Source organism: Ursus arctos, unplaced genomic scaffold (assembly GCF_023065955.2).
Source record: "Ursus arctos isolate Adak ecotype North America unplaced genomic scaffold, UrsArc2.0 scaffold_18, whole genome shotgun sequence".
Classification (NCBI taxonomy): domain Eukaryota; kingdom Metazoa; phylum Chordata; class Mammalia; order Carnivora; family Ursidae; genus Ursus; species Ursus arctos.
In genome coordinates, this window is record NW_026622852.1 from 52,528,105 (window position 1) to 52,555,418 (window position 27,314).

The 27,314-nt window shown below is 47.2% G+C and overlaps 1 protein-coding gene across 4 annotated transcripts in view; it reads left to right on the plus strand.

Annotated features, from left to right (window-relative positions):
• RALGPS1 (Ral GEF with PH domain and SH3 binding motif 1) overlaps positions 1–27,314 on the plus strand; it is a 277,259-nt gene that overhangs the window by 47,149 nt on the left and 202,796 nt on the right. For all 4 annotated transcript variants that reach the window (XM_057313764.1, XM_057313765.1, XM_044389615.3 and 1 more), the window contains exons 3-5: positions 4,484–4,605; positions 7,745–7,852; positions 16,451–16,501. In XM_057313764.1, the coding sequence (XP_057169747.1) occupies positions 4,549–4,605; positions 7,745–7,852; positions 16,451–16,501 (216 nt within the window). In that variant the 5' untranslated portion in view covers positions 4,484–4,548. The remainder of the gene's footprint in view (positions 1–4,483; positions 4,606–7,744; positions 7,853–16,450; positions 16,502–27,314) is intronic.

A 27,314-nucleotide genomic window follows, 5' to 3' on the forward strand; every position in this document is an offset into this window, starting at 1 on the left:
ACATCACCTCTCAGAGCCTCAGTTTCTAGGAGTAGAAGCGTCTCCCCTTTATGGGGTTGTTGTGAAGATGAAATGAGCTAGAAATGTAGCACCTAGCCCAGCTTTGCACAGCTGCTGTGCCCTGGGTGTGCTGCTGGTGGTGTGTGAACAGGGGCACCTAAGTGCACCCCACCCCCAACGATGCTGGAGAAATGGGCAGAGCTGGCGGTGTCCTTCAGATGCAGGAGTGAGCCAATGACCAGTCATGGAAGAGAGTGTGAGAATAAAATGTGGCACCTATGTTGAAGGGTCATGTGACCTGAGAATTTATGGTGTCAGGCAACTGGGGAGAGCCAAGGTCTTTGGTTGGGGCCAGGCTGAGCAGATTGGGCTCCGTGTTGGGTTCCCCTTGGTGAAAACCCGCAGAGTGCCAGGCATACCCTGAAAGGAGTGAAGCCCACCTCAGCCTGGAACAGGAGCAAGTTGGATCCACAAGGAACATCAGGCTGGCTATCTCCTATGCCCTCCTGCCGTGGGGATGCGCTTGGGTCAGTCACTTCAGTCTGGCTTGAGCTGATCTGAGCATGGTCCATCCAACAAGCTGGTGGCTTCTGGCATCGAGCGCCTGGCTGGGTTGGCCCCGACTCCCAGTGCACACGAGCTGGTGTGTCTGGTCTGAGACAGCTCTGCAGCTTGAGCCAGTCTCATGCTGCTGCTTTGAGCTCTTGAGCTGGCCTTACTTTCAGCCTCAGTTTCTGGATTCCCTGCTTTGAAGTCTCTGAGTTTCTCATCGGCTGTCTGTTGGAGGGTTCCATCCATCTAACTCCTGGGAGGCCTTCCCGTTGCTCCAGAGGCTGGTTCCCCTCCTTGCGGTCCTATCTCTTCTGCAGCGGAAATTCCTCAAAGTTTTTTGCTTATTAATAACCCTTCTCTCTTGTCATGTGCTAATGTAGTTTGTTTCTGCTATTTTAATATTTCTTGGATTATTTTAATATTTAAAATATTTCTTAGATGTGGAAGGGGACAGTTAAACATGGGAGTTCAGGTCGCCACCATGAAACCGAGGTGGTGGCTGCTGCTTTCACTGTAGTGTAATTTACATACTGTAAAATTCACCCATTCAAAGTGTACGCTTCTGTGACTTCTGGCGAATTTACGGAGCTGTGGGACTGTCACAGTGATCCAGTTTTAGAACGTTTCCGTCACCTCAGAAAAATCCCTTGTGCCCATTTGCAGACCGTCCTGCCTCCACCCCAGCCGACCACTGATGTGCTCCTGTCCCTGTGAATTTGCCTTTTTTGGACATTTCATAAAAATGGCACCCTACAGTACGGTCTTTGGGGCCTGACCTCTTTCACTTAGTGTAATGTTTTCGAGGTTTATTCATGTTATAGTTTTTATCAGTATTTCATTTCCTTGCTGCTGAGTAATATTCCGCCGTATGGACACACAACATTGTTGATCCCGTATGGACACGTAACATTGTTGATCCCGTATGGACACGTAACATTGTTGATCCCGTATGGACACGTAACATTGTTGATCCCGTATGGACACGTAACATTGTTGATCCCGTATGGACACGTAACATTGTTGATCCCGTATGGACACGTAACATTGTTGATCCCGTATGGACACGTAACATTGTTGATCCCGTATGGACACGCAACATTGTTGATCCCGTATGGACACGCAACATTGTTGATCCCGTATGGACACGCAACATTGTTGATCCCGTATGGACACGCAACATTGTTGATCCCGTATGGACACGCAACATTGTTGATCCCGTATGGACACGCAACATTGTTGATCCCGTATGGACACGTAACATTGTTGATCCCGTATGGACACGTAACATTGTTGATCCCGTATGGACACGTAACATTGTTGATCCCGTATGGACACACTACATTGTTGATCCCGTATGGACATATAACATTGTTGATCCATTCAGCAGTTGAGGAGCGTTTAGATTGTTTCCAACTTTTGGCTCTGATGAATAATTCACGTCTGTGTCTTTGTGCGGAAATATGCTTTCATTTATTTTAAGTCACTTATTTTAAGGTGGCTACTAGGAGCAGAATTGCTGGTCATTTGGTAAGTGTATGTTTAACTTTTGAAGAAACTACCAAACTATTTTCCAAAGGAGCTGTACCTTTCGCCTCCCTACCAGCAATGTATGAGGGCTCTGTTTCTCCACATCCTTGCCAACACTTGGTGTTGTCTTTTTCATTATAGCCGTCCTAGCGGGTGTGAGGTGGTAGCTCACTGTGGTTTTGCTTTGCCTTTCCCTGGGGCATTTCCCTTCCCCATTCCTAGGCCTTCTTTCACTGAAGGCCTCTTCCTATCTTTTGTGCAGCTGCCTTCCCAACCTGCCCCAGCCACAGGCTCCGGGTCCTGGGTAACCGTGGACATGGCTTCTCCAAGGACAGAAATGATTGACGTATGAGTGTTTCCAACCCGTCCCCTTTCCCTGCTTGTGAAAGAGGAGTTTGGCCTCTGAGGAAAAACTTAGCGGACCTGTGCTTTTTCCCCCCCTTTCTTTCTTTTTCAGTATGAAAATGATTGAGCATTCAGAAGAGTTGAGAGACTAGTGCAGTGAACTCCAGTCGGTGGATGTCAGTTGTTAGCATTGTGACGTGGTTGCTTCAACTCGACCTCAGTGTATTTTGCGGATTGATTTGAAACTAAGTTATAAGCTAACTTTAGTTCTGAATTCTGTTCTGTGCGTCACCCAGGTAGACTTTCTCCTATTTAACCTCCTACTGTTGCTGTCACACCCCAGAAAATGAATGGTAATTCGATATCATCTAAATGTCCATATCCATCTGTCCCCAGTTGGCCCCCAAATGTCACTTAGAGCTCAGACTGGTTCTTCTCAGTGTCTGGGGGAAGAAAGGAGGGAAGGTGGATGGCTCACAGGCTGTCGCTGAGGAGGACACAGCTCACGGAAGCCTTTGGAGCGGCTGTGAGGGAACAGCCATCGTGGCTTTGGAGCCGTGCGTGGCCGGAGCCTGTGGCGCTCTGATGTTACTTCTCGGGTGTTTGACTCTGTCCTGTCTGGCACGCTGCTCCACCGTGGGCCCTGTGACTGAGGCTCCAGCAAGATCACAGGCAGGGCGGAGATCTTCTCCGTCTCCCTCCAGACTGTTTTCCCCAGTGGGCTTTGGGTGAGATCTTGTCCTCAGGGTGGATTTTCTTTCTGGCACCGCGGATTCGGCATATATCCCAGATTAAGTTCATCGTCATCTTCCACAAATCTGCTGTACCACCTCTGTTCCTTCCCTTGAGGAGGGACGCACCATCCTTCTGGCACTCAGGCCAGACACCATTCACCCTCAGCTCGTTCTTGCCGTCCCCCTTCCCCATCAGTTTCTGCCCCTGCTGTTTCCCATTCCGTCTCCTTCTCTCTGACTTCACTGTGACAACCTTACTTAGCGCAGAGGACCTTCAGCTCTGGCCTGCGTCGTTGCAGTTGGCTTCCAGCCGGGTCCTCTACCTTCTTTTCTTACCTGTTACATCCTCCCTACTCTCCCGGTCACTTTCCTGCTGAAAAGCAGGGGGCAGCTACAGTTCCGTGATGTTCAGTGACGTGATAAACGCTCTGCTAGAGGTATGTACATCTTGGCAGGAGAGCGTCTGGTTCTGGTTCGAGTGGTCCAGGAGCGATACTCAGAAGAAATGACATTTGAGCAGGGCCGTGAATGATGATGGGCTCAGGGGACGGTGCGAGTGAAGGCACCAAAGCATGAGTTACTTACCCTCCCCGCGCCTCAGATTGCTCACATGTATATGGGTGTCAGAGGACCTGCCCAAGGCTGTTGTGAGGGTCCGTTGAGTTACTGTTTGTCAAGTACACGGCACACGCTGAGCACTGTGCAAGTATTAGCTGTTACCACCTTGTTACTGATGAAGCGGTTGAGTGCACGGGGAGACACGGTGAATTCGTTTGTCTTCTTTACCTGCTTTCATTTAAAACAAAGGTCACGGGGCGCCTGGGTGGCTCATTTGGTTAAGCGTCTGCCTCCAGATCGGGTCATGATCCCAGGGTCCTGGGATTGAGCCCCGTGTTGGGCTCCCTGCTCCACAGCGAGTCTGCTTCTCCCTCTGCCCCTCCCCCTGCTCATGTGCGTTCTCTCTCCCTCCGTTTGTCAAATAAATAAATAAAATCTTTAAAAAAAAAAAGTAGGGGGCGCCTGGGTGGCTCAGTCATTAAGCGTCTGCCTTCGGCTCAGGGCGTGATCCCGGCGTTATGGGATCGAGTCCCACATCGGGCTCCTCCGCTGGGAGCCTGCTTCTTCCTCTCCCACTCCCCTGCTGTGTTCCCTCTCTAGCTGGCTGTCTCTCTGTCACATAAATAAATAAAATCTTAAAAAAAAAAAAAAGTAAAGTTCTTCTCTGGGGTCTTCTGCTCTAGTCTAGCACAGCATTCCAGCCCCCGCCCCCGGGTGGGATTAAGTTGCATTTGAAGCTGGTTTTCATGAGCCCCCTTGCCTTGCAGGACTTCTCCAGACAGGTTATGTCACCCACGGAGGCTGCCCTGAAGCTCCCTGCGGCCCGGAGACTATGTACAAGAGGAATGGTCTGATGGCTAGCGTGTTGGTCACCTCCGCCACTCCACAGGTACAGGGGCTGTGAGAATTGGGACAGTGGGTGGGGGTAGGGGAGGTCCTTTCAGCGGACCCAGGCCCCAGCTGAGTTGTGGACAGCAAGGCAGCAAGGCTCCATGAATAAGGCCATTGTTAGCGTGCCTGAGGCCTTTGGCCACACCCGGCGTGAGATTTGGGAGGCAGTCAGCCCTGAGGATCAGTACATTTTCTGCAGCCGTTCTCTTCAAAGGAAAACAAACACCTGCCCAGTCCAGTTGTAGCAAGTGCCACATTCCATTTTGGTGGCAAGATGGGATCAGACCTTTCCCAAGAAAAGCTGCTGCTGATTATAAATAAGTCCCACATTCCAGAATGAAGTCAGACAGAAGTGATTCCAACTGGCCCTGTGTTCTTGTTTACCTTGCTCAGTAGGAGATGGCTGTAAGGACTGGTGGTCTGAGAGTGGCCTGGGCTAGGGCCCCTGCCCCAGGGTTTGGGGTTGTGGGGGTTTGTTTTCCAAGTGCAGTGATGGAACAGAGGCATGCAAGAGGCGTGGGTGTCCTCAGGCCCAGGGATGCCACCTTGCCGAATGTGTAGTGCCTGGTCCCGTGACAGACTGGCGAGGGAACGCTCAGTCCCTCACAGTTGAGCCGGGCTTTTGAAATGATCCTGTGTGATTGGCTAGAAATTCACAGGAACTTATTCATGTCTTATAAACCTTTAAAAAATTCCTTATTTTGATCTCTGCTTCTGAAAACAGACTTGTGAGTACCTTTTAAAATTCCTCAGTGGTGCCAGTATAGGTTTAAATGAAGTCACTGCCTCATCGTCACCACCACCACTAATGTATTTGGGGCAACACTGGATTAAATAAGGCCTCTTGTATGAGCGCGTGTGTCTGGGGCAGATGCGATGGGGTGTTACGGGAAAGTTATGAAACCTGAAATCCCAGGATGGACTCTTCGGTAACTGGAGGAATGAGACTTCTATTTTCATTTACCATTTACTCTCCATTTAGAGTAAAGCTTCTTTCTTTTCTGATCTGTGTGTGTGTGTGTATGCACATGTACACATATACTATACATATGTTCTCTGTGTGTTCATGCATATGTGTATCTGGAACATGGTAATACTCACATAGTTGTTGAAGGAAAGAACACATGTGTAATTGCAGTACTCAGTAAATTCTGGTGGTTGAATAACACCACACACACCCACCCCCATAATTCAGCGCGTCCTGTCGGCCGGGCCCTTGTCTTGCATGTTCCATGGGTGCCATCCCACTAATCCTCACAGTAGCCCGATCAGGTATGTACTATTGCTTCACCCCCAGTTTATAGATGGGGAAACTAAGGCAGGAAGAGGTGAATAAACTGGCTTAAGTCACACAGCTGGCCGTGGGTGGGGATTCACAGCCAGGCCCCTGTGACGCTCAAGCCAGTGCTCTTAACCCTGATGACACTACGCTGAGGAAAACCACCCTGTCACCTGACGTGGTCACTTTCTGGAAGGCGGGTGTGGAAGTGCAGAGTGACTTCTAGGTATTTGCCTGCTTGGAGTCTGTGCATAAGACTGAGGGGCACGACAGACTGCCAATTTCAGAGGCATTCGTCTTAGCTACATCTCAAAAGTTTAGCTCAGATTCTCCTCAGGGGAGAATGTCCCATCGTTCAGAGAACTTCTAAAATAGCCATGGCTGAGCCCGCCCAGGCCCCTTGAGTCAGTGTCTCCTGGCGGGGGTGGGGGTGGGGGTGCGGGGAGTTCTGCCCGCCGCTTTGTTAGCCCCGTCGTCTATAACCCATACCACAGCCCAGGGGAGGAGGTGTCACTGTTGCCGTTTTCCAGAGAGCTGAGCCGGTCAGGTGAAGTAGCCTGTGTGAGGTCAGGCAGCAGCTGGTGTGGAGTTGGCACTTCCACCAGGCATGACTTCAGAGCTCTTAACCACCATGATGTGCTGCTGCTTCAGATCGTCTTAGAGTTTTGGGTATAGCAGCTTCATTCGTAAAACCTTTCAATGACACAGGCCTCCTGAAATCTACAGGTTTGAGTTTCCACTCCTCCTTTTAACCTCACATTCTCAGTTGTTGACTGTTGGTTTCCCTCACTGGCCTAAAAACACTCTAGTTTCCAGTAAGATTGCGAAGTTTTTCCAGATATAGCCATTTTGGAAAGAGTGAAATAAAGAAGAATTAATAAAAGCATGTTCTCTAAATCCCGGTCCAAGATACTGAGGTTAATGGAAACCACAAAATCCCTCTTCATGGGTTGAGACGAATAAAACCATTTATGAACAGGGCACAAGTTTTGGGTGGTAAGCTTGATTGGTTCCCCAAAGTAGAATTTGATGAAATTAAATAAAGTCGAAGAGAAGGTATGTTCAACATTCTGGGGTCCCCACGGTGTTGGGTTTCATAAAACTGGCCACATTTGGGGAGTTTTAACTTGCTCTTTTATGGGAGACCCCTTCTGTACATGCAGGGCTCATGGCATTCTCCGTAATAAGGGGTTCTACTAAATATAACTTTCACGCCCGTCTCCAAAGCCTGTTGGTTACCTCTCACCTCATCAGCAAACTGGCTTTGAATTCCAAATGGCCCATACATGAAATAAGCCTTGAGAGTCAGTTTAACATTTTGTGTAAGAATTTCCTTCAATGACTTCAAGAAAAAAACAGAACAAAACCAAAAAACAAAGGTGAAACCAGGTAATGTTTGAGAGACTGAACAAGACAGACGATTGCCTCAGGCCTCCTAGGTTGTGAAGTCCTGTTCTTTCGAAGGAAGAGTGGGCTATATCTTTTTAACCCACCAGCTACACCACAGGCTGGAAGCAGTTGGGGGCAGTGATCGAGGGTAGGCGTCTGGTGTCAGGTAGACGCGAAACTAGGTTCACCTCCTGGCTCTCCAGTTTCCTGGCTCTGATACCTCGGGGGAGGTGGCATTGCCTCTGCTTCCTTATCTGTAAAGTGGGAATAAAAATAGTGTGTACTCAGTTCTTACGAGAATTAAACAAGAGCGTGCGTATGAAGTACCTAACACGGGGCTTGGAATGGGGCGAAGCAGCGGGCAGTAGGACCTTTTCTCACTGTATGCTGCTGTCACTCTTGCATCATCGATCTGGGTGTGGGAGTCAGCCCGACAGCTCAGGCGGCCCCTCTCTGCCTGTCTCCGCAGGGCAGCAGCAGCTCAGACTCTCTGGAGGGCCAGAGCTGCGACTATGCCAGCAAGAGCTACGATGCCGTCGTCTTCGATGTCTTGAAAGTGAGTCCCGAGGAGTTTGCTGTAAGTAATGGAACTGATGTGAGTGTCTGGGCACCAAAACGGGGTGCGATGGGGGAGATGGCAAAAACAACCCATATACCCAGTAGTAGGGACTGTGAGATATAATATTCTTTGTGAAATACTAAGCCGCATTAAAAAGACTGCCATCAATCTAGAATTAACCACCTTGGAAGTCATGCACAGTCTATACGAATAGTAAGTGAAAGGAGCAAGTTCCAGCACCATTAATAGAGGACAGTGTCATTTTAAAAAGCACGTGCAATGCACGCATATTTCTGTTTGCCGAGGAAGAGGTCTAGATTTGTTGTTTATGTATTCATTATATTTGGTTATAAATAGCCAACATTATTTACTCTAACTTCTGGTTGTAGGATTCTAGTTAATTGGAATTTAATTTTTCTTCTTTCTGGTTCTTTTTGTTTCCTTTCTACATTTTTACAATGACTTTTCTATGGAAGAAGATAGTATTTTGTAATAATAAATGTTTTAAAAATTGTTTTTTCTCCAGCCAGTGTGTTTCTGCTCGTCTGACTGAGGGCTGTCCTTGTGGCGCAGGTGCAGAGTTGGCTTCTCGTTTGCCATGACTTAGTTTCTTCCTTTTGCGCTTTGAGGGTGGAGGAGGAGTATATTGCCTCTGGGGTGACCTGGAGCCTGACTGCAAGCACTGTTGCAGGGCTGTCATTCTCTGCAGCACCACTGACCTAATTCCTGCCACGCCCACTTCCGCCCTGTCCCCTTTGCTATAACAGGTTTCACGCCCTCCAGGGTGCTGGGGGAGCTGACTGGGCCGCATCTCAGCCTTTTGCCGTTGCCGGCCCCCACATTTATTTTGTGCCATGCTGAGCCTGGCATCACCTCCTTCAGTGTAGCCAAAGGATCATTTAAAAACCTGTGTAAAGCTCTCTAGTAGCTGCCTCGTATGAGAATGAGAATCTGCATTCCTCCCAAGGCCTCCAGGGCCCCCTGTAGTCTGGCCGAGTCTCCTCTCCTGCTCCCATCTCTGTGCTCCCCAGCTATACCTTGGCTCCTTCTTTTAATCCAGATTCACCCAGAGTCCCCCTGCCACAGGGCCCTGTCCTTCTCTTCCTTCACTCCTACTGGCTCTTCTCCATATGTCTCTGTCCCTGGGCTAAAGTGGCATCTCTCCATCACTCTCTTTTTCCCTACCCTGCTCCAGTTTCTTCATATTTCTTATTACTTCCCAGCATTACATTGTATAATAATATTTTTTTGTGATGTATCTCCTCTGGAACAGAAACTCTTCAAGGACAGGAGCTTTATCTGACTTGTTCATTGCTTTTTTCTGCAGTGCCCAGAATGGTGCCTAGCTCATAGTAGGTACTCAATGAATACATGTAGACTGAAAGAATTCAGCCTTCAGAATAACCCAATGAAGCAGATTGTTAGCTCCTGATTTTCTAATAAAGAAGTGAAGAATCTAAGAGATTAATTTTTTTTGCCTCGATCATATAGCCAGGTGTGGGCCGAGCCAGGTCTAAAACCTTCATCTCCTGATTATTCACCTAATGCTGGATGGTAAAATTAAGGGCAGCTCCCATTTTTGAACACCTGCCATGTCTAGGGTTTTTTTGTCTTTTTTTTAATTTTTTTTTTAAGAGAGTTGTCTTTTTTTTTTTCTTTTAAGACTTTGTCACAGAGAGAGAGAGCAAGTGACTGCACTTACAAGCAGGGGGAGCGGCAGGCAGAGGGAGAAGCAAGGAGCCCAACGTGGGACTCAATACCAGGACCCTGGGATCATGACCTGAGCGGAAGGCAGACGCTTAATTGACTTAGCCACCCAGGCGTCTCCCATGTCTAGGTCTTACGCTAAGTGCTTTACATGCATTATCTAATTTTCTTCTCACATCAGCCTGGTACATTAGGTATATTTATTATTCCCAGTATACTGATGAGCAAGTCAGTGCTTAAAGAGGAAAATCATTTCTTCACACAGAGAGTAAGTGGCACTATCTGGGATTGAAAACCAGGGCTGGCATTCTAGACCAATACTATCCAACAGGAATATAATCTGAATCACATGTGCAATTTTATTTAATTAATTTATTATTAAAATTTTTAAATTCCAGTATGGTCAACATATAGGTGTTATATTAGTTTCAAGTGTATGATATAGTGATTCAGTAGTTCCGTGTATTACTTAGTGAGGTCATCATGATAAGTGTACTCTTTAATCCCCTTCGCCTGTTCCTCCCATCCCCCCCACCTCTCCTCTGATATCCATCAGATTGTTCTCTATAGTTAAGAGTCTGTTTTTTGCTTTGTCTCTTTTTTCCCTTTGCTCATTTGTTTTGTTTCTTAAATTCCACATATGAATGAAATCGTATGGTATTTGTCTTTCTCTGACTTATTTTGCTTAGCATTATACCCTCTAGATCCATCCATGTTGTTGCAAATGGCAAGATTTTTTTTTTTATGGCTGAATAGTATTCCTTGTATATTTATACCACATGTTCTTTATCCATTCATCTGTTGATGAACACTTGGGCTGTTTCTTTAATTTGGCTATTGTAAATAATGCTGCTATAAACACAGGGGTGCACATATCCTTCCCAATTAGTATTTTTGTATTCTTTGGGTAAATACCCAGTGGTGTGATTACCAGATCGTAGGGTAGTTCTATTTTTAATTTTTTGAGGAACCTCCATTGTCTTCCACAGTGGCTGCATGAGCTTGCATTCCCACCAACAGTGCAGAGGGTTCCTTTTACTCCATGTCCTTGCCAACGCTTGTCATTTCTTGTGTTTTTGATTTTAGCTATTCTGACAGGTGTGAGGTACTATCTCATTGTGGTTTTGATTTGCATTTCCCTGATGATGAGTGATGTTGAACATCTTTTCGTGTGTCTGTCTGTTGACCATCTGGATGTCTTCTTTGGAGGAATGTCTGCTAATGTCTTCTGCTCATTTTTAAATTGGATTGTTTGGTTTTTTGGTGTTGAGTTATATCAGTTCTTTATATATCTTGGATATGAACCCTTTATTGGATATGTCATTTGCAAATATCTTCTCCTATTCAGTAGGTTGTCTTTTAGTTTTGTCGATTGGCTTATTTTTTGCTCTGCAGAAGTTTTTTATTTTGTTGTCGTCCCAGTAGTTTATTTTTGCTTTTGTTTCCTTTGCCTCACAAGACATATCTAGAAAAATGTTGCCATGGCTGATGTCAGACATCTACAGCTAGATCTCCATTCTTCTACTCCCCAGTAGGCCGAAAGCAAAGTAAAAAGCAGTGCTGGAACTTTATCATCAATAGATCATAGACATCTTTCTAGGTCAATATGTATAGATGTAATTCTCTGTTTTTAAAGACTTATTTATTTGAGAGAGCGAGCGAGAGAGCGAGCGAGCAAGTGTATGCATGCACAAGCAAGGGAGGGGCAGAGGGAGGGGGAGAGAAAATTCCAAGCAAAGTCCCCGCTGAGCATGGAGCCCAACTCAGGGCTTGATCTCATGACCCTGAGATCTTGACCTGAGCTGAAATCAAGAGTCAGATGCTCAACTGACTGAGCCACTCAGGAGCCCCTTTAATTCTAATTTTTAATAGCTGCATAATATTCCAGAGTCTGGATATACCATAATTTTTTTTTCAACAGCTCCCTTTTCATGGTGTCCTATGTTGTATCCAGATTTTTGCTTTTGCAAATAATGGTGTAGTAAACATCTATTTTTCTATCTGTATCTGAATGTAGATCTCTATATAAAGTCTCCTTATGTACCAGTGGTCTTCATTGTGTAGGTGTAGGGATTGTTGCGTCAACAGTATGCTCATTTCACTTCTTAGAAGATAATATGAAGTGCAGTGCCTGATCTTGGATCAAGGAAAATTGCTATAAAAAACAATATTGGAATATTTAGCAAATTTTGAATGTGGACTATAATATTAGATGATGCTATTGTAGCAATGATAAATTTCCTAAATGTAATAATTTTATCGTTATATAAGAGCATGATCTTGTTCTTGGCAAATAACATGCTGACGGATTTAGGGGTGAAGAGTCATGATACCTACGTTTTATTTCTGCGTGGTTCCGAAAAAAGTGTGTATGTATAATTATATACATAGAGATAAAGCAGATGAGGCAAGATGTTAATTAGTGAAGCTAGGTGAAAGGTTATAGAATTCATTATACTGTTCTTGCAACTTTTTATAGGTTTGGCTTTTTAAAAAAATCCAAAGTTAAAGAGCTTTTTTAATGGGTTACTGCCAGATTGGTTTCCGAAAAGAACAGAGCAGTTTCTAGTCCTGTCGCTCCTGATGGCACTGACTGACAGACGACAAGTGGCATCTTCCTGTTTAATTTGCATTTCCTTGACTGTGATTCTAAATTTGCCAGACACGTGCTTCCTGTGGCTCTGGGAGTAGAAGTAGGAATGTATCTTTGGAGCTGATTGCCTTTTGTTCCGTGAGCCCTCCTGGCCGTGAGTTGGTGGGGTGATCTAAACGCAAATGTGAAGATATCTTCTGTTATAAAATATGCCACTGATTTGCCAACAGCTGCTTTTGTTTCTTTGTTTGGGGGCTGAGAGCCTTGATATAAGGTTGTGGCTGGGAAGATGGGATTTAGTCACCAGTGTTAGAGAAACACTACTTTCAACATATGCAGAAAACATTTTTTGTTTCCTTTTTGGCTAAGTAGCTTTCATTGATCCACATAGAGCCATCGCTTTCTTTAGGGCCACATTGTGAGGTGCTTCAATAGGTCTCTCCGTTCTGAAGAATTCACCTCAGCAGAAACGTTTTGTAATATGTGGAGTTGAGCCATTTCCCTAAAAAGCCTGGATTTTTAGCAGGCCCTGGACTAGGAGGAAGGAGGAGATGGGAGGAGAAGTTAGGATAAGGAAGGCATCGCCAGGGCCACTAGTTTCATTGGGCATCCTGTATGATGCTTTATGTCCCAAAATAAGGAGAAGCCATTGAGAGACTTGATGATGAGTGTGCTCCTCAGTCCAGGCATGTGTGCCTCACCGTGGCAGGCTTGCTGATTTCGTTCGTTCATTCATTCGTGCGTTTGTTCGTTCATTGTTTTTACTTAGTTACCACACAGTGTAATGTTAGTTTCAGGTGCACAATGTAGAGATTTAACACTTCCATACAGTGCGCGGTACTCATCGTGACCAGTGCTGCTTGTCGACCAGGTGGGCCCACTTCTGTGGAGGCCGCACCACACCTCTAGGAAATGCCCCTTCTCTCCAGGAAGCCGGGGCCTCTCCCCTGCAGGCAGGTCTCCTGAGGCTGAGAGCTGCTGTGAGGGGGGACAGGACCGGACTTCCCTCGAGCCCCCCCGCCCATACCCTCCCTTTCTGGTAGACCTGCTGGCTTTGGAGTGGCCACGCTTCCTGGGAAGGACTGCGCATCAGCGCTTTTACACGTGTGTTTGGCTTTGTGGTAAGATGGCATGAAATTTATAATCTGATGATTTTACCTATGTAGTGACATATTCTTGTTCTGGACTCTGCATCGTTTTTGGTCAGAATTGAGGGGCTAGAAATGGGAGAGAGTCTTCTGAAAACCCTCAGATTGTGTGTTTGCGACCAGCCAATCTATTTTAAGTTTGGTGACTTCTGTTGTTTATTTTGAATAAAACACCTGAATACGTTTTCTGATTTAGGGGCTGAGCAGGGATTAGGATACTCAAAACTTGGACCATCCAAAAAAATGTGAAATGTAAAGCCACTATTTCAATAAATCATTTGGAAATTCAGTAGCAAACCCTAGAAGTGATGGCAGGATGGAGAGGAAGTTTTCTCATTTTCACATTAGCAGACTTTTGGTTCTCGTCCTAAATGACATTGTAAACATCCTGCTAGTTCTCCCGGGTAGGGAGTTAACTTGAGCCGTGGGAGAGATTTCCAAGGCCCTCTGAGCTTTCAGCGTGAATCTCCTGTTTTCACAAGGCCTTTCTGTTCCCCGGGATGGCAGAATTAATCCAAATGTGAGGGGACTTGGCTAGCACTCTCCATGGTTCTGGCAGGAGAAATGCCAGTGTGTTTGTACCGCCTGGCATATAGCTCTGGGCCAGACACACAGACCTGCAGGCCTCCTGGCCTTAGTTGTCCCTCGACGCCAGATTACGAGGACCAGATCCACCTTGTGCTGACGTCTAGTGCCCCCTTGCCACTGGTGGGTAGACCCAGAGGCGGACGGGCTCGGTTGCCAAGTGCTTCTTTATGCCTGGTGCCTTTGCTATCTCTCTGCTGAGCTTCCGTTAGTGCCAGCACTGGCCCGTTGGAGGGGACAGAGAGGCTCTCCACAGAAGCCACCTGCTTATTTCCCTTTCCCGCTCAGCCCTGAGGATGGTACGCTTTGGCCTGCATCCTGTGCTTCTCAGGAATCCAGTGGTCTTGGACCACCTTTAAATTATGCCAAGAGGCAACCACAATTCTATACCTTAGCCCTGGATTGTGGTTACACTTGACATACTGTGTGTGTTGCCATTTTTCCAATGTATTCTTGACATGAGGCTTTTTCATGACTATTTGTTGACTCAAGTAACAACCTCCTTTAAGAGCAACTTTGATGCTTGAATATTCAAACAAATTAACGGTTCCCTTATTTCTTAGCTCATGTATTGGTCAGGAACCATAAGTTCACATGCCAGTACGAGCCCATCCATGTGACTTCACATATGTATGACATGTAAGTGTAAATATGTAAACACACATGTACACATAGTTGACCCTTGAGCACACAGGTTTGAACTGTGCAGGCCCACTTATATTCAGATTTTTTTTTTTATAAATACAGTACTGTAAATGCATTTTCCCTTCCTTATGATTTTTTTAATAACATTTGCTTTTCTCTAGCTTACCTCTTTGTAAAAGTACAGTTTATAATTTATCTAACATACAAAATGTGTTAATCAACTGTTGATGCTATCAGTAAGGCTTCTGGTCAACAGTAGGCTGTTAGCAAAGTTTTTGGGGAGTCAAAAGTTATATTCACATTTTATTTTATTTTTTTAAAGATTTATTTATATTAGAGCAAGAGTGCAGAAGTGAGGGGAGGGGCAGAGGGAGAGAGAGGTAGAGAGAGAAGCAGACTTCCTGCTGAGCATGGAGCCTGATGTGGGACTCGACCTCACAACCCTGAGATCATAACCTGAGCCAAAGTCAAGAGTTGGACGCTTAACTGACTGAGCCACTCAGGCACCCTGATATGCAGATTTTAGGCCATGGAGTGTTGGCATCCCTAACCCCCATGTTGTTCAAGGATCCACGGTATATATATAATCTTTGTGAAAATTCAAGATAGGAGGTGTGGAATGCTTGGCACCTGACAGATGCTCTCTGTCTGTCTCTGTCTCTGTCTCTCTCTATGCACATGCATAGATGCGCTCTCTCTATATGCATGTCTATATGTATGTATACACACATACGCATATCTAGAGAGAGCACCTGTCAGATGCCAGGCATTCTGCACTTCCTCTCTTGAATTTTCCCAAAGATCCTGTAAGATGGGGATTATTGTCACCATTTCCTAGATATGGCACCTGAGGCTGGGAGAGGTTAAACCATGTGTCAAAGAGCATATTAGCAGTGGTATCCAGACACACACCCAAGCCCTGCTGATTCCAGACCCCCTGTTCGTTCCACTGCATCACATCCTCCCCTTTGACCTATGTGCCACAGGCAGGGTGTCTTCTCAAGTTAGGAGGCATCCAAACACCCTTGGCTCTCCTTTCCCTGGCCTGTCACAGAGGTGTCTCTTAACTGACACCTGGCATCCCAGGTGACGTATGGAGACGGGCAGACCATGTGAAGTCACCTCAGTGGATGCCTTGGCCTGCAAAGATTGTCAGCAATGGTGCTTTCTCTTACTGTCACCCGATGAACAGCTAACCATGGGGACAGCCTTTAACTAGATGTGTGTTTTCTGTATTTACAACATTAGTGCTTCGCAAGCTAGCTGTGGTAAAGGGCCAGTTTTTTTCATTTCCCATCTGTTGAGGACTGATACTTAAAAAAAAAAACACAATGCAAACGTTGTGGCAATTTGTTATAAAAGTTCCCAAATGCTTGCTCTCAAGTTCTGTAGTTATCTCATTGTGGGCTGGTGGAATAAATAGTTTGTGGTCCGGCGCTGGTCCACGGCTGCATCTCGAGCAGCACTCTACCGTATAATTTAGAGAAGGCTTAGACTTCAGAAGAAATGTACGATTTCTATAAGCTACAATTTTTTTTTAAATTTAAATTTAGAGTAATAGATAGTGTCTCTGTTTACCATTCTGATTTTTAATATTGTGTCTGCAACTTTTTTAAATTACAAAAGTAGTTCATGCTTGAAACAAAAACTCAAATAGTACAAAAATATCCAAACTAAAAATGTTCCCCTTAATCTCAGTCCCACCCCCTAAATGACTATCATCAATTCTTAAATTGAGAGTTTGTCTCACATTAAAGAAAGTAGGGTGTGGGGTCAAGATTTATGAAGGGGGAAGGGATGGGAGAGGCGTTTTAGAAAATTGTTTTTTCTATTCTTTCTTGATTTTTATTTCAAGGGAGAATGTGTTGTTACTCTGTGTAGATTCAAAGGTACCTTTGATTTCCAGTATATTCTAACGCTGATTCTCTTTTGTTGCAGAGCCAGATCACGTTAATGGACATACCTGTGTTTAAAGCCATCCAGCCGGAGGTCTGTACTTTGTCCTTTAAATTGTTGTAAACACTGTGGCTGGGAAGAGATGATTTAGTCAGCCATGTTTGAGCGACTCTTAATTTCTGTCTTGAAGTCTCTATAAACACATTGTTGGCTGAAGTCCCTGTTAAAGAGTGCACCCAGGAGCTTCTCATTCTTGGTGGTGCTCATTCTTTGAACCAGGTGTTTGGGTTCTGCAGAGAATATCACCGTGTCTGGTCCACCCTGGCCGGGCTGGGGTCTGAGCCAGGCCTTCCCACACTGATCCCTTTTCCCAGGCTCCTGCTGTTGAGAATGGTAAGAACGGGATGTGAGGGAACATTTTTTCTGGAGAGCTTTCTTTTTGTTGATCCCGAATTCTGGTGGTTGCCTTGTTTCTGATTTCGAAACCAGTTGCCACAACAAAACATATACATACTTACATTAAGAGCATATGTACATTTTTAGAAATAGCATATTCAATAGAGAGAAAAAAGTCGCTTTGGGTCTTTAAAAATATCCTGGAAGTGTTTAGTAGTTGATAACAAGGCTTTCGAGTTGTTTTAGTCGGGGTTCTTTTTTTGTTGGCAAGTAATAGGAATCCATTTCAAAGTAGCTGAATAGGCAGAAGAGGAGTTTATTATGGGGATAAAGGGGCACTTTATGGAATCCGTGAGCGTGGAGTTCTGGTGGCTGGAGAGCCAACTGAGACTCAGGCTGTCTCTTCCTCTTGGCTTTGCTTTTTCCTCTCTTTCGCTCTCCTGCCTTCTTTTTTTTTTTTTTTTTGTTAAAGATTTTATTTATTTATTTGACAGAGATAGAGACAGCCAGCGAGACAGGGAACACAAGCAGGGGGAGTGGGAGAGGAAGAAGCAGGTTCCTAGCGGAGGAGCCTGATGTGGGACCCGATCCCATAACGCCGGGATCACGCCCTGAGCCAGAGGCAGACGCTTAACCGCTGTGCCACCCAGGCGCCCCCGCTCTCCTGCCTTCTTTCCTATCTGTTCACGTGATCCAACCTGGCCTCCCCGAAGGGCTTGCATTTACATGGTCCTTCTTTAGTCCACCTTCCAGACTGAGACCAGTAGCTCTCAGTCCAGCCCTGCTGAGCCACGTGACTGGTGCTGGTTCATGACCTAGGCCAGGACTGTGCGGCCAAGGTGAGCAAGCACAGCTGAGGGGACCCAGTCTGGTGAATGGGGTACACATTTTAGAGAAGAGGGGTGCACATGGGGAGATATGTCAGAAAGTGTCTGCTGCAACCATGGTGTGAATTCCAGAACTCTCTTGACATGCAGCCCTTCCTCTTATAGTATGGTAGCTGTTAAGGCTTTGAGAAAAGCAGCATATTTTAATACAAAGCCAGACAAAGGATCCAGGCCTTCTGAGAGCTGGCATCTAACCTAGTGCAAATTAGGAGGAAACTAGTACTTCTAGCTGCGCTCAGCGTTTATGTGAAGACGTGGCAGTGATTTGTAGTGCTCTGTGTGTGTGTGTGTGTGTGTGTGTGTGCGCGTGCACGCATGCTGTGTTCATCAGGTTTGGGGAGCAGAGCTATGTTTGCTTTTTTGAACTGGCTGACTTCCAGTCTTTTACTGTTATCTTCTAACATGAAATTATCCATTCTTTCTAATTAAAAAAAAATAGAACAACTGTCCCTCTTGGAGACTTTCAGGGGAGTATTTTCGTGATGGCTGCCTTCGTTCTCAGCTCGAAGCTATTTGTGATCACGTTCTCTGCTTAGCTTTGATCTGGAGCTGTTTAGACATTTGGATCTTTATTCTCTGTCCTGAGCGTCTGGGAGAGTAGCCCAGCTCGCCGTGAGCCCTGAATCCTGAACCTGCATGTGCCCAGGGAAGCTGGCTGCTCAGGCTGATTGTAGGAGGGACGGTGGTGGGGAGTTCTTCAGAGGCACAGCTAGGGGCAGACCAGGGCTTCTCCCCAGGGCACTGAGGTTCGGAAGGTGCCTCATCCAAGACACATCTTGTTTCCGATTGTGATAAGACATTAAGGTGGAGATGTTTTGCTTTCAAGATTTTCGCTTGGAGCTGTGGGTGTCAAATGTGGCTGCACCTCAGAATTGCCTGGCAGCCTCTGAAACATGGGGTGCCAGACTCCACCCTTGACCATTGAATCTGGATCTCTGGGTCAGGGCCTGGAGCCCAGTCAACCCCATCTTGTAGATGGTTTCCAGGTGATTCTGATACAGAGTGAGGATTAAAAACTAACTCCTTTGAGGTATCTGGAGAAACCCCAAACGTGGATGTCTTGGATCTATGTTAGCTAAAAATGGAAAAGTTTGCTCCAATTCATTGTCGTTGTCAAAACTGTGGTTAAAAGGAGGTTCCTGGGAGCTGCCCCAGCTTTTTTGCTGTTATTGTTGTTAGCAGACTGAAAACCGGAGTTTTTCTTCTTGATGAGGCCTGCCACATTGTGGCTGGACCACCCCAGAGCTGGAGGGACATGCGTAAAGGACAGTTACGAGTTTGACGAGCCTTCCCGGGAAGCAGAGGCCAGCATCTGAGAGCAGGATGGACGCTGTGAGTGACGTGCACGCAGATCAGGAAGCCTGCGGACCATTGCTTTCAGTGCTGCCTGTGCGTCCGAATCAGCTGGGGAGCTCTGTAAAGGCATATAGACAGACGCCTGGGCTCCGTCCTTGGAGATGGTGATCCCAGAGGGTTAGAGAGGGACTGGGAGTCTGTTTCAGTGAGCTGTAGTCACTGTTTTTTTTGATACGTAAATTGTCCTGTCTTTAACCAGTGGGAGCCCTTTCGTGTTACCGCCTGTACCCTTTTAACACCACCCCTTGGTTTGGATGGCTTCCTTGCTCTTTGGCACAGCGAGCTATATCAGTGTTCTGTTGTACAATTCCTGCTGAAGACCTGGAATGGGGTGTGCCTTCGGGGTGCTGGTTTCTTTTACTGGAGATGAATGCTCAGAAACCACAATCTGGGTGAAAGGATACTCATGAGAAGAGGTTGCAGTTGCTTTTAGGCCCTTTTGGTGGACAGGGTAAAGAAATACTTTTTCAAAGGAAAAGTCATGGGGCGCCTGGGTGGCTCAGTTGGTTGAGTGTCTGACTCTTGGTTTCTGCTCGGGTCATGATCTTGGGGTCATGGATTGAGCCCCGTGTCAGGCTGTGTGCTGAGTGTGGAGCCTGCTTGGGATTCTCTCCCTCTCCCTCTGGCCCTGCCTGCTTGTGCTCTCTCTTTCTCTAAAAAAAAATAATAATAATAAAAAATAAATAAAAGGAAGTCATGAGTTCGTAATTAGGGTAGGTGGTATTCTTTCTCCACATTCTTCCTTCCCTCCTCATCCTTGTCATGACTTCCCTGTGGGTGGTGTCTGTTTCTCATCCTGCTGACTTTGGACTTGGCCCTGTGCCTTGGGCATAAGTGACAGCATGCACGTGGTGAGTGAGAGGCATGACCAGCCCCCGTGGAACTTCCACCCTTCATGATATATGGGTAGCTCTTGCTTGTTTAGCCTGAATCCCCAAATGAGGATGTCATAGATGACCTGAACTGAACCCAGAGCCTGATTCTAGCCTAACCTGGCCCCGCCCAGTGAGCCGGTGGAGATTGGCGGAACCGCAGCTGTTCTGCTGACCCCTGAGTGTGAAGTGAATACTGCTGTTGTAAGCCGCTGGGGTTTGAGGGTTGCTTGTTACATCACATTATCTTGTTGACACGTGACTGATAAATGTTGATCTTTCCAACGCAAATCTGGCATTACAGTGTTGTGAACTTAATTCCCTTGATTTTCATATGATTTCTTTTACACGGACAGTTTTGGTTTCTAACAACACTCAATAATTACATTTTTGTATTATGTCAGCATATATATGTATACACACACACACACACACACACAAGTTTAAAAATAATAATATCGGTATTAAATTAACCAGTAGACTATGGATTACAGTTTAACATTTCTTTGCAGTGTCTGTCTTTAGTACCTTTTCTTCTCGTCTTCCCTCCCTCGTGCCACTTCCACACCCCTGTGGCCCCCCTTCTTGACTTCCCCAGAAGGCTCTTGGAAGCACCAGGGCAGAAGAGGAGGGTTATGCTCACTCGGTTCTGGAGTCCGCCTCCTGAGAAACCCTGTTGAACCCCAGTGCCTGGAGCACAGTGGGTACTCAATATTTGTTGAATGAGGGGAGAAGGAATGAATGGGAGAAGCGCGGGAGCGGAATGTTATCTGGCTGTGTTTAGGCCCTTTGCCGAGGGTGGGGGGTGTACCAGTTAAGGGAACATTATTACCAGGGTGCCTGTTTTGTGGTGGAACCGCTTCCCCCAAAACAAGGGTTTTGCCTGGTGAGCTCAGCCTTTGAAGATTCAAATTTCCAAATGCTGTTGATAACTGAGGGTAGAACTGTGGCTTCTGCTTGTTTCTGCAAGGGAGACCGCAAGAGCATCGTCCCAGGGCTTAGAGGAAGCTTGGCAGACGGTGAGTTAAGGATTGGCAGAGAATAAGGAAAATGGAAGTTAGCAAATAAAGAACCACAACTGCCCTGTTCCCCGGTGACTCTCACAAGTGACCAATTTTATCAAACATTGGTGAGTTAATACAGATATAACTTTGCAGCATAATGGCTCACAGCTGGGTTTAACTTCTACACTGTGGCCCAGAACCCATCACCACTGTGGTAGATTCCTGGCTGCCAGGGCTTAGGGTGAAGGAGGTCTTTTTGAGCGGTCCTGGTGGCGGCAGCCTTGTGTGGTACATTTGTGCGGTGGCATTTTGTCCCCACCAGTATTCCCTCCCACATCTGTCATTATGCCCAACTCCATCATTATGCCCAACCTCCCAGCCCATGGAATTGAAGGCCCAGCAGTTTCTCAGAGGCCAGTGGAACTCTCAGAACTGGTTTTGTCATTGGTTTCCATGTCAACGGGGAGCAGCGTCAGGGGGGGAATCTACTGTTCTTAGAAGGTGCTGAAAATGAATGTGGTCTGTGCATTCCTCAGGCCTGGGCTCTGTCCACACTGGGCCACTGGGCCCACTCACCCACACGGTGCTCAAGAGCAGGGACTCTGACAAAGCCGGGGTTGAGTCCCGGCCTCACCCTGAGGAGCTCAGACTTTGGACAAGTTACTCATTCTCTTTGTGCTTCTGTTTTCTTGTGTAAAATGGGGGAAATCACAGTTTTTAACCTTACAGTGGGTGTGTAAAAACTTAGTATAGTGCCTGCAGGCTGTCTGTCCCCGATGGCTTTGGCCGTTTGCTCTCAGTGGTACACAGTTTGAACAGGCTGTGTGCTTTACGGACGTGAGGTTGTGCTCAGCAGAACATTCAGCAGTGCCTGTGGGGGAGCCGCTGGCCCCAAGGAGGCAGCGCTTTCACTAGCGGAGTGGGTAAGAGCGTTCTTCCTGGAGTCCTTGAGGTCTGAGTTCACATCCTGGTCCCCTGGATGGCCTTCGTGAAGCTGAGGTCTGGATGCAGACTCACACCGTGGTGCCCCAGGACCCTGCGGACATTGCTGGGGGAGTCGCTCTGCCTTGGCACGAGTTGGCACGCTGGCAGGCTGAAAGGGATTGCATTTTATGGGTGGTTTGGGGAAGGGGATGGGAGTTAGGAAGGGCATTTCAGGCAGAGTGAAAAACTCATTGAAAAGGCAGATAATACATTTAGCGAGATTCAACATTACTTTTGGTGCCGGGTGGCTGGGGAGGAGAAAAGGCGAGCCTGCTGCTCTCTCGGTTCTCTGCTCCTCGAGGGCCCCATTGCCAAGCATGTCGGCATAGCAGGGGCTTACCACAAGTCCGTGTGTCATTCTTTTGCCCACTGGCAGCTGGGGGCGTGCAGGGTCACAGAGGCACGTGGATGGACATCTAGTGGGTCTGAGCATGAAGGAAACGAGTCTTAATGGTACCAAGTTCAGTGAGACGGAAAGCTTCTCTGTGTGCCTGTGTTTTCCCTAGTTTGTGCTGCCATCCCCACTGCCAGAGTCCCCAGTAGTGACTGACCTGCACTTGCTCACTCAGTCGTTCATTCATCAGTCTGCTGGGCTATGTGCTGGAGAGACAGAGATGAAGGGGACACAGTGGGAGGGGGCACAATCCAGCGAGAGGGAGGAACAGCTATGTGAACATACAGTAGACAGGAAGTATTTGGGGGAGATTTTGGCAGAGATGTCAAAGAGAGTGGGTGGTAGGGACCGGCAGGAGGCAGAGCTCCACGTTGTTGGACTGGGGGATCCACTGAGGGATTTCAAAAAGGGAATAACATGGACAGACTGTATTTTAGGAAGTTCATTCTCGCTGCCAGAGACAGAACCAGCTGGACTTGGGAGACCAATTAGGATCTTTGCAACAGTGTGTGTGAGGCCAGGGAGGCAGCCCTGGAGAGGAGGGAGCCTGGTTTGGGCTGGTTATGAGGCTGCTGTGAGGCCCGGGAGGAGAAGAAACAGAGGGGAGTGGACTGTGCATTCAGGGAACAGCAGGAAGGGCAGTGGGCAGAGAAGGAGGCAGAGGAAGTGACTCCAGAGGCAGGAGGAGGCCCAAGGAGCATGGAAGCAGAGCAAGGGGCATCAGTGATGTTTACTCTGGGGGAGGGAGGCCGGAAGGGCTGGAGAGGGCTGACGGCCTGGAAGACTCTAGAAGGACTGAGGGACCAGAGGTCGAGCAGGGGGCAAAGCACAGATTTGGTTTGGAGCCTGAGAATGAGCTGGAGGTCAGGAGGTCGTCGAGGGAGAATGATGGCAGAGTGCAGGGTCTGTGAGGTGGGGAGGCTCAGGAGACTGTGCTTGATGGGACGTGGCTGTGCCTTTGGGAAGCTGCAGTGGGAGGACGATGAAGGTCTCTCCTGGAGGATGGTGGTATGGTGTGACCCATGCACACCACCCAGTTTAGCGATGTCCCTGGAGATGACGGCAGGAGAGTGAGAGGAGGAGACCGTGGGCCAGAGCCAAAGGCAAGGGTGCTGATAGCAACGTGGAGGGGAGCTGAGGTGCCAGGAGGTAGCCTGGGCTCACCCAGAACACAGCTGTGGGCCTGGACTGGGAGCCGCATGAGGTAAGGGACCAGAGTGTCACTAGCACCTGCCACCAGGCTTCGAGGCACAGGCCAGGAGCTCAGTGTTAGCGGAAGGCAGGCAAGGGCTCGTCTGGGTGGGCTTGCAACCCTCTGCTGTCCTCACTGTAGCCCCGTAGGGAAGCTGGGGCTTAGAGAGAAAGGCAGGTGGCTTAGAATGAGGAAGGGAGCAGCATTAATGAATGTTTTGGGGCACAGAGGCTTTCTCCAGAGAAAGCTTGTGTCCCTGCAGGGCAGTTACTCTAGAGAGGTTTGCCTTCACCCTTCCTGCCTCAGGGCTTGAGGCTCCTGAGCGTGACTCGACCAGCATCTGTTGGTTTGCAGAAGGCTGGCCTGTAGGAATGGAAGACTGCCTGATGAAGTACACCATTTCCTCTGGGCCACATGACACGTTGCAGTGCAGGAAAACACTGCCTGTGGGTTCAGGAACCTGACCCTCTGGCCTTTTGTCTGGATGCTGGGTTGCCTGCTCTGAAGAAGCGGGCATTCCAGAAAGCCGAGGTCAGTGTTGGATGTCAGACAAACCCTGTGTGTCTTTGCTGCTCCTTGGAATCACAGCGTTTGGCCCTAGGAGAAGGAAAGCTCGTTGCCAGCAGGCAGTTATTTGTAAAGAGGAGATCGGTTTCGATGACATCATTAAAACCCCTCTCTCAGGTCACATGCTGGGCAGTTTTCTCAGACCATTTATTTCCCTCCACTACCCCAGCCTATCCTGAGCCTCCGCCACCTCTCCTCCGATCACATCTCCTCACACTTCTTCCTGCTTCCCAACCTCCTTTCTGCATCCAGAGACATCTTTCCAAAGCCACAGTCTGACCCTGTCCTGCCTAGATCCCTCTGGGGCTCCCCACTGCTCCTCGGATGCACACCTCCTTTACCCTGCTGGCCAGGCAGTGTGAGGGACCAGCAGCCGACCTCCCAGCCTCAGCCAGCCCAGGCCTGCTGCTCCATGCCACCCACAGCCTCCTCGGTTTCCACCTGTCGCAGAGGTGGAGCGAGCAGCTGGGAGCGCTAGACTGGGAGTCGTGCACGTTCCCCTCCCGCTCGCCACACTGTCTCCTACTTGCCGTGTGTAGCACTTTGCACCGTTGTGCTGAAATGTCATAACTTTTAAAAGTTTGAATAATTAGTTATTTCCAGTCTGTCTGCCTCCTAGGTTATGGACGCGGGGATCGTGCCGATACTATTCCTTCATATCGTGTGACCCAGCACAGTACCCAGTCCTGATGTCACTTACTGAATACATTTCGAATGTGGCAGTGATAATCATGGTAATATCTCATTGAGTCCTCTTCACTTCTGTGCTACAGTGCCTCCCTTGGTTCAAAAAACTGAATTAGGTAGTAGGGGGTGGTCCAGGTATGCTCTAGTCGGGGCCAGGACACGGGGCAGGTGGCCACCAGCGTAAGGCTCGTCAGCACTGATGTTCGCACCGGAAGCCTGAGCAGCGGCCTCTCTCATCTGTGACTGCTCTGAGTTTGCATTTGTTACCTGCTTCTCATTTCCTAGTAGCTGCTCTCCCCATTATAACGAATTCTTGTCACAGTGGAAACAAGTGGAAAAGGCTTCCCCCAACTCCACTCGTGCTGGAGGGAGGGTTTGGAGTCCCTCCTGAGCCCCAGAAAAACACTTGTCTGAAGGGTGGGGAGAGCCGCCGCGACAGGAATCAGGTCTGGCTGCAGACATAGGCCAGCAGTGTATTTGATCCAATGAAACCAACACTTTGCACCTTCCAGACTCATTTTTCCTCTCTTCTTGGGTGTGGATATGACAATAGTGCTGGTTAGAAACCAAATTTCCTTTTAAATGAATTAATAACATAAAACAGAACCTTTGGTGAACAGCTGTTTTTATCCTTGGGGACTTGGCGCCTGGTCGTGATTTTGTCTGTAAGGAAAACAAGGTTTGTGTGGACTCTGTGTTAAGAGCAGCTGCATGATTCCAGGCAGTTTTGATGTGACTGGAGGACCCTAAACTTCAGGGGCAGGAAGGTCTGCATTTGCAACTTTGCTGGTCTCTAACTGTGTGATCATGCTAGGTTCCTGCATGTTTCCTTATCAGTAAAGTAGAAATGATGCCTGTCCCAGGCAGACGGCCTGGCACATGGCAGAAACTCACAAGGCATTTGTTCTCTTTTGAGAGAAGTCAGGGATGTGGCAAGGAGAAAAGGAACAACAGTGCTAATAAGTCAAGCTTAGAGGGACCCTGGGCCAGCAATGTGTCAGGCTCTCTGAGGGAAGGGCCTTCTCTGTCATTGCTGTGGTCCCTTACTCCAGGCACAGTGCCACATTTAAAACAATTTTTTTATTTGAGAGAGAATGAGAGGGAGAGAGAGCGTGAGTGGGGGGGGGCAGCAGAGGGAGAGGGAGAAGCAGACTCCCCACTGAGTGTGGAGCCCAGCACGGGGTTCAGTCCCAGGACCCTGAGATCACGACCTGAGCCAAAGGCAGACACTTAACTTACTGAGCCACCCAGGCGCCCCAGCACAATGCCACATTATAGGATCAATACTTGTCAATACTTGTTGAATGAATGAGAGGCAGATAGAAAAGTGTTTTTTTCTATATGGCCCAAAGCTTAAGAGCTTGGGCTTTGGAGTGAGAAGAATTCGGTGTGTATCTGTGTGACCACACTGGTCACTTACTGTCTCTGAGTCTCAGTTTCCATTTCTGTAAAATGGAGATGGTAATATAACTACCTCAAAAATTGAACATGAGAACTGAATGAGATCTTTTTCAGCTTCATTGAGATGTAATAGGTATATAACAAACATGCATAAATAAAGCCAACAATGCAGTGAGTTTGGATGTATGTGTATATCTGTGAAACCATCATCAAATCAAAACAGTAAGCATACCTGTCGCCCAGAAAGTTTCCTCACACTCCTTGCAATCCCTCCCTCCTTTCCCACTTCCTCCATGGTTTTCTTGGAATCAGGTAGAATCAGTTCTTAAAATGTGTTCTTCTATTTTGAAGTCGTCTTGGCTATTCTAGTCCTTTGGATTTCCATATGAATTTAAAAATCTGCTTGTTAGCTTTACAAAAATGCGTGCTGTTGGGATGCCTTGGGTGGCTCAGTCGGTTAAGCGTCTGCCTTTGGCTCAGGTCATGATCCCAGGGTCCTGGGATCGAGTCCTGCATAGGGCTCCTTGCTCAACAGGGAGCCTGCTTCTCCCTCTGCCTGCCACTCCCCCTGCTTGTGCTCTCTTGCTCTGACAAGTAAGTAAATAAAATCTTAAAAAAAAAAACGCCTGCTGTTGATTATGATCACATTGAATCTGTAGATCAGTTTGGGGACAGTTGACACCTTAACAATACTGAGTCACCTGAACCATGAACACGCTGTATGTATCCACACATTTGGATCTTCTTTAATTTGTTTCAGTAATGTTGAAGTTTTCAGTGTATAGATATTACACACCTTTGTCAGATTGATTAAGTGTTGCATTTTCTATGCTGCTGTAAATGTTATTTTATTTAAATTAAATTCCAGTTGCTCATTCTTAGTTTATAGAAATATGGAAATGTTTTAATTGACCTTATATCTTACAACTTTGCTAAACTCACTTACTCCACTAGCTCTTTTGTAGATTCTGTAGAATTTTCTACATAGATGATTTTTCTGTGAATCACAACAGTCTTATTTCTTTGTTTCTAAACTGGATCCTTTTATTTCCCTGACTTGCCTTATTCGCTGGCTGTAGCCTCTCATACGGTGTTGGGTAGAAGTGGTGGGAGCAGGTATCTTTGGCTTGTTTCTGGTCTTGAAGGAAAAGTTGCCTTTCATGGTT